At 41.0% G+C, this 13636-nt stretch overlaps 1 protein-coding gene across 4 annotated transcripts in view; it reads left to right on the forward strand.

The window, feature by feature from the left end:
- MED13 (mediator complex subunit 13) overlaps window positions 1-13636 on the forward strand; it is a 156508-nt gene that overhangs the window by 68273 nt on the left and 74599 nt on the right. For all 4 annotated transcript variants that reach the window (XR_015733180.1, XR_015733183.1, XM_034434573.3 and 1 more), the window contains exons 4-5: window positions 2037-2182; window positions 11777-11974. Coding sequence is in view for 2 of the 4 variants with exons in the window: in XM_034434573.3 (XP_034290464.2) it covers window positions 2037-2182; window positions 11777-11974 (344 nt within the window). In the remaining 2 variants the exon portion in view is untranslated. The remainder of the gene's footprint in view (window positions 1-2036; window positions 2183-11776; window positions 11975-13636) is intronic.

The following is a 13636-nucleotide window of genomic DNA, read 5'->3' on the forward strand; positions in this document are numbered from 1 at the left end:
CATACTTTTTAATATGTTGCATTAATATAGAGGAGCAATGTGCAAGTCTAGGCAGGATCTGAGTCCTTTTTGTGTTATCTTACACAAAGTTCTTACATCAAGAATTTACAGCCATTCCTTTAGTGACTGTTCAAGTTACAACTGCACTGAAAAAAGTGACTTATGACCATTTTTCACATGACTGTTGCAGCATCCCCTGGGTCACGTGATTAAAATTCAGATGCTTGGCAACTGGCATGTATTTACGATGGTTGCAGTGGGTGTGTTATGCGATCCCTTTTGTGACTTCCTAATGAGCAAAGACAATAGGGGAAGAAAGATTCTGTTAACAACTATGCTACTGACTTCACAACAGGAGTGATTCATTTAACAACTATGACAAGAAAGGTCGTAAAATGTGGCAAAACTCACTTAACAAATATCCTGCTTAGGAACAGAAACGTTGGGCTCAATCGGGATCACAAATCAAGGACTACTTCTATCACTTTAAAAAAAATCTTAATACCTACACTGGCAGTACAAGGTTTAATAGTGCCCCCATAGTGGACCCACAAATCTTATTGCTGTACAGGTAGTCCTCGACTTACAACCATAATTGAGCCCAAAATTTCTGTTGCTAAGTGAGACATTTGTTAAGTGAGTTTTGTCCCTTTTTTTTACGACTTCTCTTGTCACAGTTGTTAAGTGAACCACTGCAGTTATTAAATTAGTTTATTTTATGTATTTTATTTATTTTATTATATTTCTATACCGCCCTTCTCCTGCGGGACTCAGGACGGTGTACAGCCAGGATAAAACATAGCGTATAAAATTTAAAAACATTTAAAAAAACAATTAAATAATTTTGGCCCGAATTTAAAACAACCCAATTAAAACTGAATTCGATTAAAAAACTGAGAGGATGGGATCAAGCCAGCCCAGCTAGATGGAACAAGTGTGTCTTCAGGCCCAACAAAAAGTCCGGAGGTCTGATATTGTGCGTATCTCAGGGGGCAGGTCATTCCAGAGGGCAGGTGCTGCCGCAGAGAAGGCTCTCCCCCTGGGGGTCGCCAGCCGGCACTGCCTGGCCGACGGCACCCTGAAGAGGCCCTCTCTGTGTGAGCGAACTGGTTGGTGGGAGGCTATCGGCGGCAGAAGGCGGTCTCGTAAATACCCCGGCCCTAAGCCATGGAGCGCTTTAAAGGTGGTCACCAACATCTTGAAGCACACCTGGAAGACCACAGGAAGCCAGTGCAGCTCGCGCAGGAGAGGTGTTATATGTCCCGTCGCTCCCATAATCCCCCGCGTGGCCACGTTCTGGACCAACTGCAGCCTCCAGGTGCACCCCAAGGGGAGCCCCATGTAGAGAGCGTTGCAGTAGTCCAGGCGGGAAGTGACGAGCGCTTGAGTGACTGTGCGTAGGGAGTCCCGATCCAGAAAGGGACGCAACTGGCGTATCAGGCGAACCTGATGAAAAGCCCCCCTGGCCATGGCCGTCATAGGCTTTTCTAAAGACAGCCGTGCGTCCAGGAGGACGCCTAAGTTGCGAGCCCTGTCGCAACTTATAACTCGCAAAGTTATACGGTTGTGATGTGAATCTGGCTTCCCCACTGACTTTGCTTGCCAGAAGGTGGCAAAAGGTGATCACGTGACTCTGGAACACTGCAACCGTCGTAAATATGAGTCAGTTGCCAAGCGTCTGAATTTTTATCATGACCATGGGGATGCTGCAACGGGTTGTAAGTGTTGAAAACAATCATAAGTCAGGTTTTTCAGTACCGTCATAATGTTGAACGGACACTAAATGAACTGCTGTAACCCGAGGACTACCTGTACTATAGTTTCTGATCAGCCACTTTAGACTGTGATTTATTAAATGGAGGCCAACTGATTGGTAGCCTCTAAGATTCTGCTCTCAACTTACACATAATGGGTGCTTTAAGTCAGATTGCTAATTTTTTTAAAAGAGGCGCCCCTCTTTTAAAACATTGCCCAGCGACCTTCTTAGCATGTCCCGAAGGGCTGATTAACTTTATTGTCTTCTGTTTCTTCTTTAGTGAGCACTTGTCTTGCTCGTTCACCTTCTTCTTGCACGGGGACAGCAACGTTTGTACCAGCGTGGAAATAAACCAGCATCAACCTGTGTACTTCTTGAGTGAAGAACATCTCACCCTCGCCCAGCAGTCCAACAGTCCTTTTCAAGGTAGGGTTTGTTTGCCTGAGTACGAAAATGGAATCCTTCTGTTCCCAAGCTTTAAATCAATAGAGATAGAGATAGAGATAGAGATAGAGATAGAGATAGAGATAGAGATATAGATAGATAGATAGATAGATAGATAGATAGATAGATAGATAGATAGATATTTAAGTAGGTTTTTTGTTTTCTTTTAACTTGAACATATCATCTTCCATTAAACAGTGTGTCGTATAGGTACAAATGCCTCTGTGCTATTACAGTCAAAATTTACAGTATTCGTTACATTGATAATCTCTAATTTTACAATAATAATAATCAGCATTATAACTCTATTCATTTCTCCCTCTTAACATATCTTCTACTGAAAATATAGTATTATATTAGATATAATAATCTTAACAATCATATTAATAATAATCATTGTTTACATCCCTATCTTAATATATGTTTTTTATTTCACTGACCTCCATTTCTCACTTCTATTTTTATTCTCCAACCATCCATAAAATAGCTCCCACATCATATAATATTCAATTTGTTCTTTCTCCTTTATAGTAAGCGTTAATCTGTTCATTTCTGCACATTCTAATATTTTCCTAATCACGTTCTCATCCATAGGGATCTCGTCACTTTTCCAATTTTGTGCAAATGCAATTCTAGTTGCAGTTAATACATGCATAATTAAATATGCATTTCCTTTACTATAAATTTCAAAATATTGTGTGGGTGGAAGGGGGAAACACAAGAGATGATCATACATTGGGAGAACACAGGATGAGTTTCAGATCCCCCCTCCCCCCGAACTTCAGTGCTTTGTATGACTTGTGCTTAATTTATTTTTCATTTTGTCGAAGAAATTATCCATCATAGTAAACTTAAGCAGATGGCAGTGATTTGGGACTAAATGTGCTGTTTATTAAGATACTTTGTATTTAACACATGCTACAATATGTAGGATGCTGTGTTGTTTGTTTTACTTCAGTATCCTATTTCCTTCTGGAGGTAAAGTAATAAAAATCCGAAATAAATCCTGAAATAAAATGAATAATCATTTAAAAAAATAATTATAAATAGAAAAACAATCTGGACAGTGTCTGAAAGTTTGCTGGTCCTTGAAAATTGATATCATACAAGCATCTGTATGAACAAGGTTTTCTTTAACAGTTGCCTAATGAAAACACCTTAGGGCGAGTTGTACTTACAAAGGAGAATATTTGTAGCTCAAGGTTGAAATGAAGGGTCCTGGGTGGTCTTTGAGCTTGGTTGTTTTTTTGCAGATGTTTCATTATCAATCTAGGTTACATCATCGGTGTTAATAAGGGAATGGTGTTTTCAAATTGATGATGTTACCTAGTTCAGTAACGAAATGTTTGCAAGGAAACAGTCAAGCTCAGAGAGCACCAAGGACAACCCCCCCCCAAGTTGTACTTCCCTCAGAAAAAAAATTCATAATTGGAGTGCCATCATTAAGTTGACCCTGCTGTTATGAACCAAATCAACTTCTGGGGGTTCAAGCAGTTGATTTTAATGCTGGGGGGGGGAGTTAGATGGAATTGAGGGGAGCAGTCTTTTAAATGTTTGAAGTCAGACAGATTAAATTGGGGCTCATAGGTCACAGGTAGAAACTTAATGCTCCATGACTGGCGTTTATCCTTCAAGACTGGTGTTGCCCTATGTAGCTTAACGGGGGTCTACACTACTTGCAATTTCTAGACAGTTTCTAAATATAGCTGTACAAAGAATGTGCTGCACAAAATTATTTAGACATTGATCACTGAGGCTTGCCAGTTCAGTTAAACGTGCAAGTAGTATGTCAGTCAAAGGTGGGCATGGCTCCTCTTTGTGAGTGGTTGGCTGGGTTTGTAGCAATACTGTACCGGTAGTCCTTGGCTTATGACCATCCATTTGATGAAAGTTATGACAGCCTTGGAAAAAAAGGTGATTTACCACCTGTCCTCAATGTTACGACTGCTGTACCATCCCTGCTGTGCCATCTAATCGCAATTTGGGTGCTTGGCAATCGGCTCACGTTGATGCCTAGCTGCAGCGTCCCGTGGACATGCAATTGTGATCTGCAATCTTCTCAGCCGTTTTTCAAACAAGCAACATCCATTGGATGTTGCCAATTTGCCAGATTTGTTCAACACAGTTGTTGAACTTAACAACCGCAATAAAAATGGTCATGAAACCGAGTCTAGGGACACGATGATTCAGTTAATGATTGCATTACTTAGTGATCAAAATTCCAGTTGTAGGTCAGAGCTACTTGCATATTGAAACTAAGGATAAACTCTAAACTATGCATTGGTTATAGATAGTCCTTGACTTACAACCATTCATTTAGTGACCACTCAAAGTTACAACCGACACTGAAAAAAGTGACGTGATCTTTTCCACATTTACGCCCATTGCAGCATCCCCATGGTCATGTGATCAAAATTCAGATGCTCAGTAAAATATTGGTTCATATGTACGACGGTTGCAGAGTTCCGGGGTCATCTGATCATCTTATAAACAAAGCCAATGGGGATTCACTTCACAACCGTATTACTAACTTAATAACTGCAATGATTCATTTAACTGTAGCAAGAAACGTCATAAAATGGGACAAAATTCACCTGTCTTGCGTAGGAACAGAAATATTGGGCTGAATTGTGGTCGTAAATCGAGGACTACTTGTACTTTCTGTTGCATCTTATCTCAATCCAGAATAGGCCACTGTCCCAATTCCCAAGCCCGAGAACAACCTGTGATCGATACTTTTAGTTGTTTGTGGATACAGTTTGAATTCCTTGGCTCTCATTCAGCCTGCAACTGTCTCCAGGCAATTGTCAAGCACCTACACATTCCAGTAGGAAAGAGAGAGAATGTAATCTGCATACTGATGACACAGCAGTGCAGATCACTGGATCACCACCCCTGCTGACTTAATATAAACAGGAAAGAGAGAGAGAATAGAATTCTGTGGAATCCCACAAGGCAAAAAAAACCCCGAAGTTGAACAGAAATCTCCCAGTAACCGTGGCAGGTTTGCACACAGGAATGAAATGAACATCAGAAAATCAGAGTTGGAAGGGAGCTTGGAGGTCTTCTAATCCAACCCCACACATTTGAAACCACTGTATTGGCTTCCCTATAAACCCCCCCCACCCAACTCAGCGATTTCATCGAGAGAACCAGGATAATCAAAAGAAACACGCCCTGTCTTTCTCCAAGTAAAATTCACCGGTTAGGACAATCAAAAGATGTTTGCGTGCTAAATCCAGATTTGAAACAAGACTGGCTAAAGAATAGGCTTCTTACTACAGGTAGCCCTGGACTTACAACCATTTGTTTAGTGACCATCCATAGTTACGACGACAACGGAAAAAGTTACTTCTGAGTGTTTTTCACACAACTATTGCAGCATCCTCAGGGCCATGTGATCAAAACTCAAGATGCTTGGCAACTGGCACGTATTTGTGACGGTTGCAGTGTGCCGGGGTCATTTTGTCACCTTTTGTGGCCTTTTGGCAAGCAGAGTCAAATAAATTTAATAATAATAAAATCAATGGGGAAGGCAGATTCACTTAACAATCATGTTAACTTCAGTAACTCACCTAACTGCAAGAAAGATTGTAAAATGGGGCAAGGCTCATTTAAGAACTCTCTCGCTTAACAACAGAAACTTTGGGGTCCATTGTGGTTGTAAGCTGAGAACTACCTGTATTCGCTTCCCCTCCTTCCTTTGGATAAGTCTGTGTGGAGAGAGTACAAGCAGTTCTCAACTTACAAACCATTTCATTTAGTGACAGTTCAAAGTTACAAGGCTACTGAAAAAAAGTGACATAACTGGTCCTTATGCCATTCCAGAACCCCACAGTCATGTGATCAAAATTTGGATGCTTGTCAATCAGCATTTATTTATGACAGTTGCAGTATCCCAAGGTCATATGATCACCATTTGCAACCTTCTCAGCTGGCTTCCAACAAGTCAATGGGTGAAGGTGGAAATTCTGATCCTAATTGTGGTTGTAAGTCAAGGACTACTTGTATAAGGTGTTCCTGGAGTGGGAAGCTAAGCAGAAGAAGAAGAGGAAACCACAATTGAAGTGATCATCAGTGGCAGATGTGGAAGTACTAAACATTGAATGACAAAAAGATCCAGCCCCTCTCTCTATTGTTGAGACCTAGGTGATTTGGGACCGATTCAGTTGTGTCAAATGCTCTGTTTTTTCAATCAATCAGATTAGAGTTAGAAGGGACCTTGGAGGTCTTCTAGTCCAACCCCATGCTCAAGCAGGAGACCCTATACCAGGGCTGTCAAACTTGCAGCCCACAGGCCGGATGCATTACACGCTGGGCATGCCTATACCCGGTTTAGTGAAAGGAAAAAAAGTCCTGATATGTCACGTGATGCTGTTTGACACCCCTACCCTATACCATTTCAGATAGGTGCTTGTCCAATCTCTTCTGAAAAGCCTCCAGTGATGAAGCACCCACAACTTCTGAAGGCAACTTCTGTTCCATTGGTTAATTGTCCTCACTGTTAGGAAGTTTCTCCTTAATTCCTGGTTGCTTCTCTCCTTGATTAGTTTCCATCCTTTGCTTCTTGTCCTGCCCTCTGGTGCTTTGGGGAAAAAAATGACCCTCTCTTCTTTGTGGCAGCCCCTCAAATACTGGAATACTACCAACATGTCCTTCCTAGTCCTTCTTTTCTCTAGACTGCCCATACCCAATTCCTACAACCGCTCTTCATATGTTTTTGTCTCCAGGCCTTTAATCGTCGTAGTTGCTCTTCTTTGCACTTTTTCCAAAGTCTCAACATCTTTTTTGTAATGTGGTGACCAAAACTGGATGCAATATTGCAGGTGTGGCCTTACTAAGACTTTATAAAGCAGTACTAATACGTACTTCACGTGATTCTATGAGTTTATACAACCAAGGATTGTGTTACTTTTTTTGGCCGCCGCCGCACACTGCTGGCTCATGTCTAAATGATCTCAGTGCAGCAGTATTCCAAATTGAGGGGCAGGAGAATGGGATTAATGTGATCGATACAAATACCATCTTGTTACCCAGAAAGATGAACTTGGGGAATTTGAATTTGACATTGGATCAGTGACAAGTTTGAGGACCCATCCATGCTGCTGTCTAACAGCTTTCCACTGATCTGTGGAAAGTGTGACATAGTGTGATTACGGTACTAAGTTTGGTGTTGGGAAACCCCAAGTCACTGTGTCTGGAAGACTTTCCACATTTTGAAGCGGCTTAACTGGTTTGGCTCTGCAACCCAACAAGACAGACACAGACTTCAGAGGATAATTAGAACTGCAGAAAAAAACAATGGCTACCGACCTGCCTTCCATGGAGGACCTGTATACTGCACGAGTCAAAAAGAGGGCTGTGAAATTATCTACAGACCCCTCACATCCTGGACATAAACTGTTTCAACTCCTATCCTCAAAACGACGCTATAGAGCACTGCACACCAAGACAACTAGACACAAGGACAGCTTTTTTCCTGAATGCCATCACTCTGCTAAACAACTAAATCCCACAACACTGTCAAATTAACTACTAAGACTGTATTACTGTTATTCTTCTCATTCTTATTAGTACCTATCTCTTCCCACTTATGGCTATATCCATGTTGCTTGTATCTTTACAACTTATATTGATTTATTTAATTTCCTAGTATGATTTTGATTGCCTATTTAGTATCCTATGACTATCACTAAGTGTAATATCTTATGATTCTTGATGAATGTATTTTTTTATGTACACTCAGAGTTTATGCAACCGAAGACAAATTCCTTGTGTGTCCAATCACACTTGGCCAATAAAGAATTCTTATTCTTATTTCTTGGACTCCATGCAGTGATGGGTCTTTCTTAAACTAGTAATGTATCAACATGGAGCACACCTTGACTTTTTTGGTTTGTTTGGATTTCACTATTCAGTGACTGGTTGTGGGAGGCCAGTTACACCTTTGGCACGATCTACTGAAGTTTGATGTTATGACAGGTGCCTCCTTCTGTGCGGGTGGATACCCCATTAAGATAGTCCACCCAGAGATTTAGGTAATCCGATGGGATTCTTAAATGCTGTGGGAAATTTTTCAGGTAAGGTTGCAGTCTTGGTGACCTGTGGAATAAAGAAAGAAAATGGCCCATTAAGGTGCTTTTCTGAGGAGTTTTTTTGCATTGGCATTCTTAGGAGACAGCTGGCGTGTGAGTGATGTAATAAGACTTGGCCAGAAAATGCTGGACATGCTTCAGAATGTATAATCATTTCCCTGTCTTTAAGAAAATATTTCTCCCGAGGCACACACATTCATCTTCTTGGTCTAGTTTTTTTTGGCTATTAATGTATAATCTACAATTGTTCACCCCGTTTTCACTGTCAAATAGAAGTCCCTTGCCTTTAATTTATAATTTTCAGATGAGCATTACCATGCAGTCTGTCTATTTCAATCAAACCGTTCAGGATCTCTTCCAACAGTGCACCGTCCAAAATTCTATAATTCAAGCCTGTAACATGATCGTGCATTTTCTTTAAAACAACGGGGATAAAATAAACTTACTTGCTCACATGCTTAAGCTTCTCAGTGAACCAGGTGCACCATTTGGATTGAAAACGTCTTGCACCATCACTTCTCTCAGCCAGATTTAGAGCCCCTGTTCATTTCCTCAAGACCAACAGGATCAAATCCAGCCCAGATAACCAAACCAGGGCATGCATCACTCAACTCCGCAGGACCTGCCTCAAGGCCAGAGTCCAATGGGGAAGGAATCTGAGTGACTTTATCCGCGAGGTGTCTAACATATTTCTCACCATTTCACTGGCTCCCAGTTTGCTTCCAGGCACAATTCAAGGTGCTGGCTATTGCACATAAAGCCCTAGAGGGGAATTATTTGTAGCTCAGGGTTGAACTGTGAGGCCCCTTGATGGTCTCTGAGCTTGCTGGTTTTCTTGCAGACGTTTCATTGCCCAACTAAGTAACATCACCAGTGCTATAGGGAGTGCTATATTCATTTTATATAAATAGAGAGCAAACCCCGCTCCCTTCTAGCACTGATGAGGTTACCTAGTCTCCTCATGATTGGCCCAAAGTCACCATCCAGTTTTCATGGCTAAGGCGGAATTAGAACTCACCATGTGTTGGTGATTAGCCCAGATCCAGCCTAAGTTCATGACTAAGGCGGGACTAGAATTCACCATGTCCTGGTGATTAGCCCAGAGTCACCCAGCTGGATTTCATGGCTAAAGTGGGACTAGAACTCACCTTCTCCTGGTGATTAGCCCAGAATCACCCAGCTGGATTTCATGGCTAAGGCGGGACTTGAACTCCTCATGTCTCTTGCTTTCTAGCTTGGTGCTTTAACCATTAGACCAAACTGGCTCTTCATACTAAGTCTTTGTTAGCCACCCCAGAGTACCATTAATGGGATGAGGAGTGGCCACATAAAACAAAATAAGTAAAGCAATGATTTTTTGTTTGTATTGAAAATCTTGGAATATTGCTGTTAGAATTTACATTAACAGCCAGAACGTCTTGATGACAGTAAATGGGGCTCGGTCTATTTCTAAAGTGATTTTGAACATATTTTTGACAGTTCTTATATGTTTAGGTTAAAAAAAATGTGTTCAGCAACTTTTCCACTGTATCTGTGTGAAGTATTCTAACTATTGAAATGTATCTTTCCTAACATTGGTTAATGTACTTTCAGAGACCATCCTTTTATTATTAGGCTGGCCTTCATTCATGAAAAAAATCAAACTCTGACTTTATAGCATCCTGCAGTATTGACTTCAATACATTGTTCTTGGTTTTTTTATTTTAAATTACCAAGTGGTATACCAGAATATTGTTTCCATTCTTGATTTATTTTAATGAGTTTCTGTGTCAGATGTTCAGAAGGATTAATTTCTAGCTGTTGTTATGGAACATGATTCTTATATAACATACTGTTTTAGTACACATACATTTTAATGAGGGACAATAAGTCCTTGTCCTGAAATTGCCAGTAATCAGTAGCTCTTTATTGAAACTCAGCTTTCCTTCTAATACAAATAGGGCATTCAGTTATTAATTCCTGAGATATTAACTTTTTGTAGTAGTTTCGGATCTTGTCAGAGTTAACTGATTATCCATAATATTAAACCATGATTTAGAGTTAAAAACTAGTAGACACAAACTTGTCTTCTTATCCCATTCTTTCCTTGCATATCAACATTAAAAATGGTTCAATCTCTTTTTTTTTTTTTCTCTGAAATTTGGAAAGTTGCATAAATAATGATTTGTTGCTCACAAATTATAGTTGCATTTGCAGATAAACTCAGACTGGCTTTTAAAAACATGCAAATGTTCATGAAAGGGTTAAATAAAGCAGAGCGACCCATGTTTAAAGTTTTTGGGATCAGGGGAAGTGACATCTCTAGTAGACAGGACAAATTAGTGCAAGTAGTCTTTGACTTCCCAACATTCATTTAGTGACCATTTAAAATTACAATGGCACTTGCGACTGATCTTTGTACTTATGACTATTACAGCATCCTGATGGTCACATGATCATAATTTGGACACTTACAGCATGTATAGGTAATCCTCAACTTAACAATAGTTCATTTAGTGACCGTTCAAAGTTACAACAGCACTGAGAAAAGTGGCTTACGACCATTTTTCACACTTGCAACCCTTGCAGCATCCCAATGGTCCACATGATCAAAATTCAGATGCTTGGCAACGGACTCATATTTATGACGGTTGCAGTGTTCTGAAGTCACGTGATCACCATTTGCAACCTTCTGACAAGCAGAGTCAAGAGGGAAGCCCGATTCCCTTAATCACTTCAGTGATTCATTTAACAACCGTGGCAGGAAAGTTTGTAAAATAAGGCAAACTCACTTAACAACTGTCTCAATTAGCAACAAAAAGTTTGGGCTCAGTTGTGGTCGTAAGTCAAGGACTACCTGTCTAACATTTGTAGGTCTCTTAATTCTCTTAATTAAGCCAAATTTATTTAATTTGTTTTATCTCTATTTTAAATTTTGTATCTATATGTTTTATTTTGTGGCTGTTCACCGCCCTGAGTCCTTCGGGAGTAGGGCGGTATACAAATTTAATAAATAAATAAATAAATAAATTTCCCAAAAGGGCTTGTGCAAAGTGGTGATAGGACCTACATTATTATCAAACTCTGTTCAATTTTCGAAGAGAAGACGTTAGTCAAAGAGAGAACTGGCTCTACACCCAGTATCTTTTGCAATCGCCTAATTATACTGATTTTTTTTATCCTGTCCTCTTTTGCAGGCTTAGGTAATGATACTCCTTTGTATAAATATTCTAAAAGGGAACGTTTCACTCTTAAGCCTCTCTTCGATGCTCAACTTTAGCTGCTGAAAGCCATTTTAATAAGAATTGTATGCAACCCTTCGGGGAAAATACCATTTGGCATGCCTCCAAAAATAGATATTTCGGTGAGATAGTCTTGAGGAAGTTTTCATTGGAGAGAACCATCATGATTCCATCAGCAGTCTTTGGACATATGATCCGAGTTTAATTATTGCTGCTCTAATGTGAATTTTTTTTTCTCTCTCTGTCGTTCTAACTTCTAGTTATTCTGAGTCCGTTTGGATTAAATGGTACACTCACGGGGCAGTCGTTCAAGCTGTCAGACTCTGCTACGAAGAAGCTGATAGGCGAATGGAAGCAGTTCTATCCAATCACGTCCAACTTGAAAGAGGGACTGGAAGAAAAGCAGGAAGAGATGGATTGGGAAGATGACTCTCTAGCTGCTGTGGAGGTCCTTGTTGGTATGGCCTTTTAAAAATGTTTTCCAAAAATGAACCTCTATTTGAATACCGTGTTTCCCCAAAAATACGACCTATCCCTAAAGTCCTAGCTTGATTTTTACATGTGCGCCCAATATAAATCCTACCCCCAAAATAAGTCCCTGCCCATTCCAGAGTGCACCGGTAAAAATTAAGCTAGGGTGGGGATATGGGGTGGTGGAGGTGCCCTACTACTTACCTTTCGACAGTTGCAGCCAGGCCTCTCACACCTCGACACCTGCCTTGCTGGCCCATTTCTTCTGCAGCCGGCAAGGCTTTCCTAAAAGCCTCTGCAGCCGATAACAGAGCTCTGGATCGATCCGGAGCTCTGTTATCGGCTACAGAGGCTTTCAGGAAAGCCTTGCTGGCCGCAGAAGAAATTCCTGAAGGCCTCTGAAAGCGAAAAGGAGGTCAGGCAGTGGTGGGTTCCTCCCGGTTCGGCCCAGTTCTCCTGAGCCGGTAGCGGTGATGATATGATGTCACCAAACCGGTTCTGCGCCCCCGCCCCCCACATTATTCTTACCTTTTATTTGGCCCCACCCCCAATCTATTGCTGCCTCTTGAGTCCCAGCTGATGGCTAGAGGGAAAAAAACTGTTTAAACTCTTGCCACTGGGCTTCAAAGGGCTGCCCTACAGCTGATCAGTGTTAAAAGAAAACAAATGAGTAGACCAGTGTCTGCAAAAATACATGAGTAGATCAGTGCCTGCAAAAATAAATGGGTAGATCGATACAGCTCTGCAAGCAGTTAAAAGCCTGGTAGACCAGTACCTCTGCTAAATCCTAAATAATTGGCACATGACCATCAAGCCACACCCACAAAATAAGCCACGCCCACAGAACCAGTAGTAAAAAATTTTAGACCCCACCCCTGAGGTCGGGGATGACATGCGCAAGTGAGATGAGTCAGTGGACGACATTTCTCTCCCCTCCACCCCCACCCCAATAATAAAACCTGGTGCCTTTTTGGGTGGCAGAAAAAAATATAAGACAGGGAAATGTGGTAGTTGCCTGTAATCCTTATTTTCAGGGAAACATGGTAGTTGCCTGTAGTCCTCAATTTACAACAGTTCTTTAGTGACCGTTCGAAGTTACAACGGAACTGAAGAATGACGTATCACCATTTTTCACAATTACAACTGTTGCAGCATCCCCTTGGTCATGTGATCAAAATCCAGAGGCTTGGCAACTGACTCATATTTATGACAGTTGCAGCGTCCCGGGGTCCCGTGATCCCCTTTTGCGGCCTTCCAACAAGCAAAATCAATGAGAAAGCCAGATTCACTTCACCACCGTGTTACTAACTTAACAACTGCAGTTGATTCACTTAACAGCTGTGGCAAGAAAGGTTGTTAAATGGGGCAAAGCTCACTCAACAAATGTCTCACTTTGCAACAGAAAGTTTGGGCTCAGTTGTGGTTGTAAATTGAGGACTACCTGTAGTTATAAAACAATGAACATCATTTTAGGATGGTCTATAGAAGCATCAAATGTCCTGCCACGGAATAGCAAATTATCATAGTCTGTGTTTGCGAAAGTTACGGACGCTTAAGATCAATGGGGATTTTTGCAGCAATTCAGGTGGTTAAGAAGCAAGGGTATTGATTCAGAAATATGCTTATCAGTACATGTAATCCTCGATTTA

Source organism: Pantherophis guttatus, chromosome 1, assembly GCF_059756535.1.
Source record: "Pantherophis guttatus breed Tessera chromosome 1, ASM5975653v1, whole genome shotgun sequence".
NCBI lineage: Eukaryota > Metazoa > Chordata > Lepidosauria > Squamata > Colubridae > Pantherophis > Pantherophis guttatus.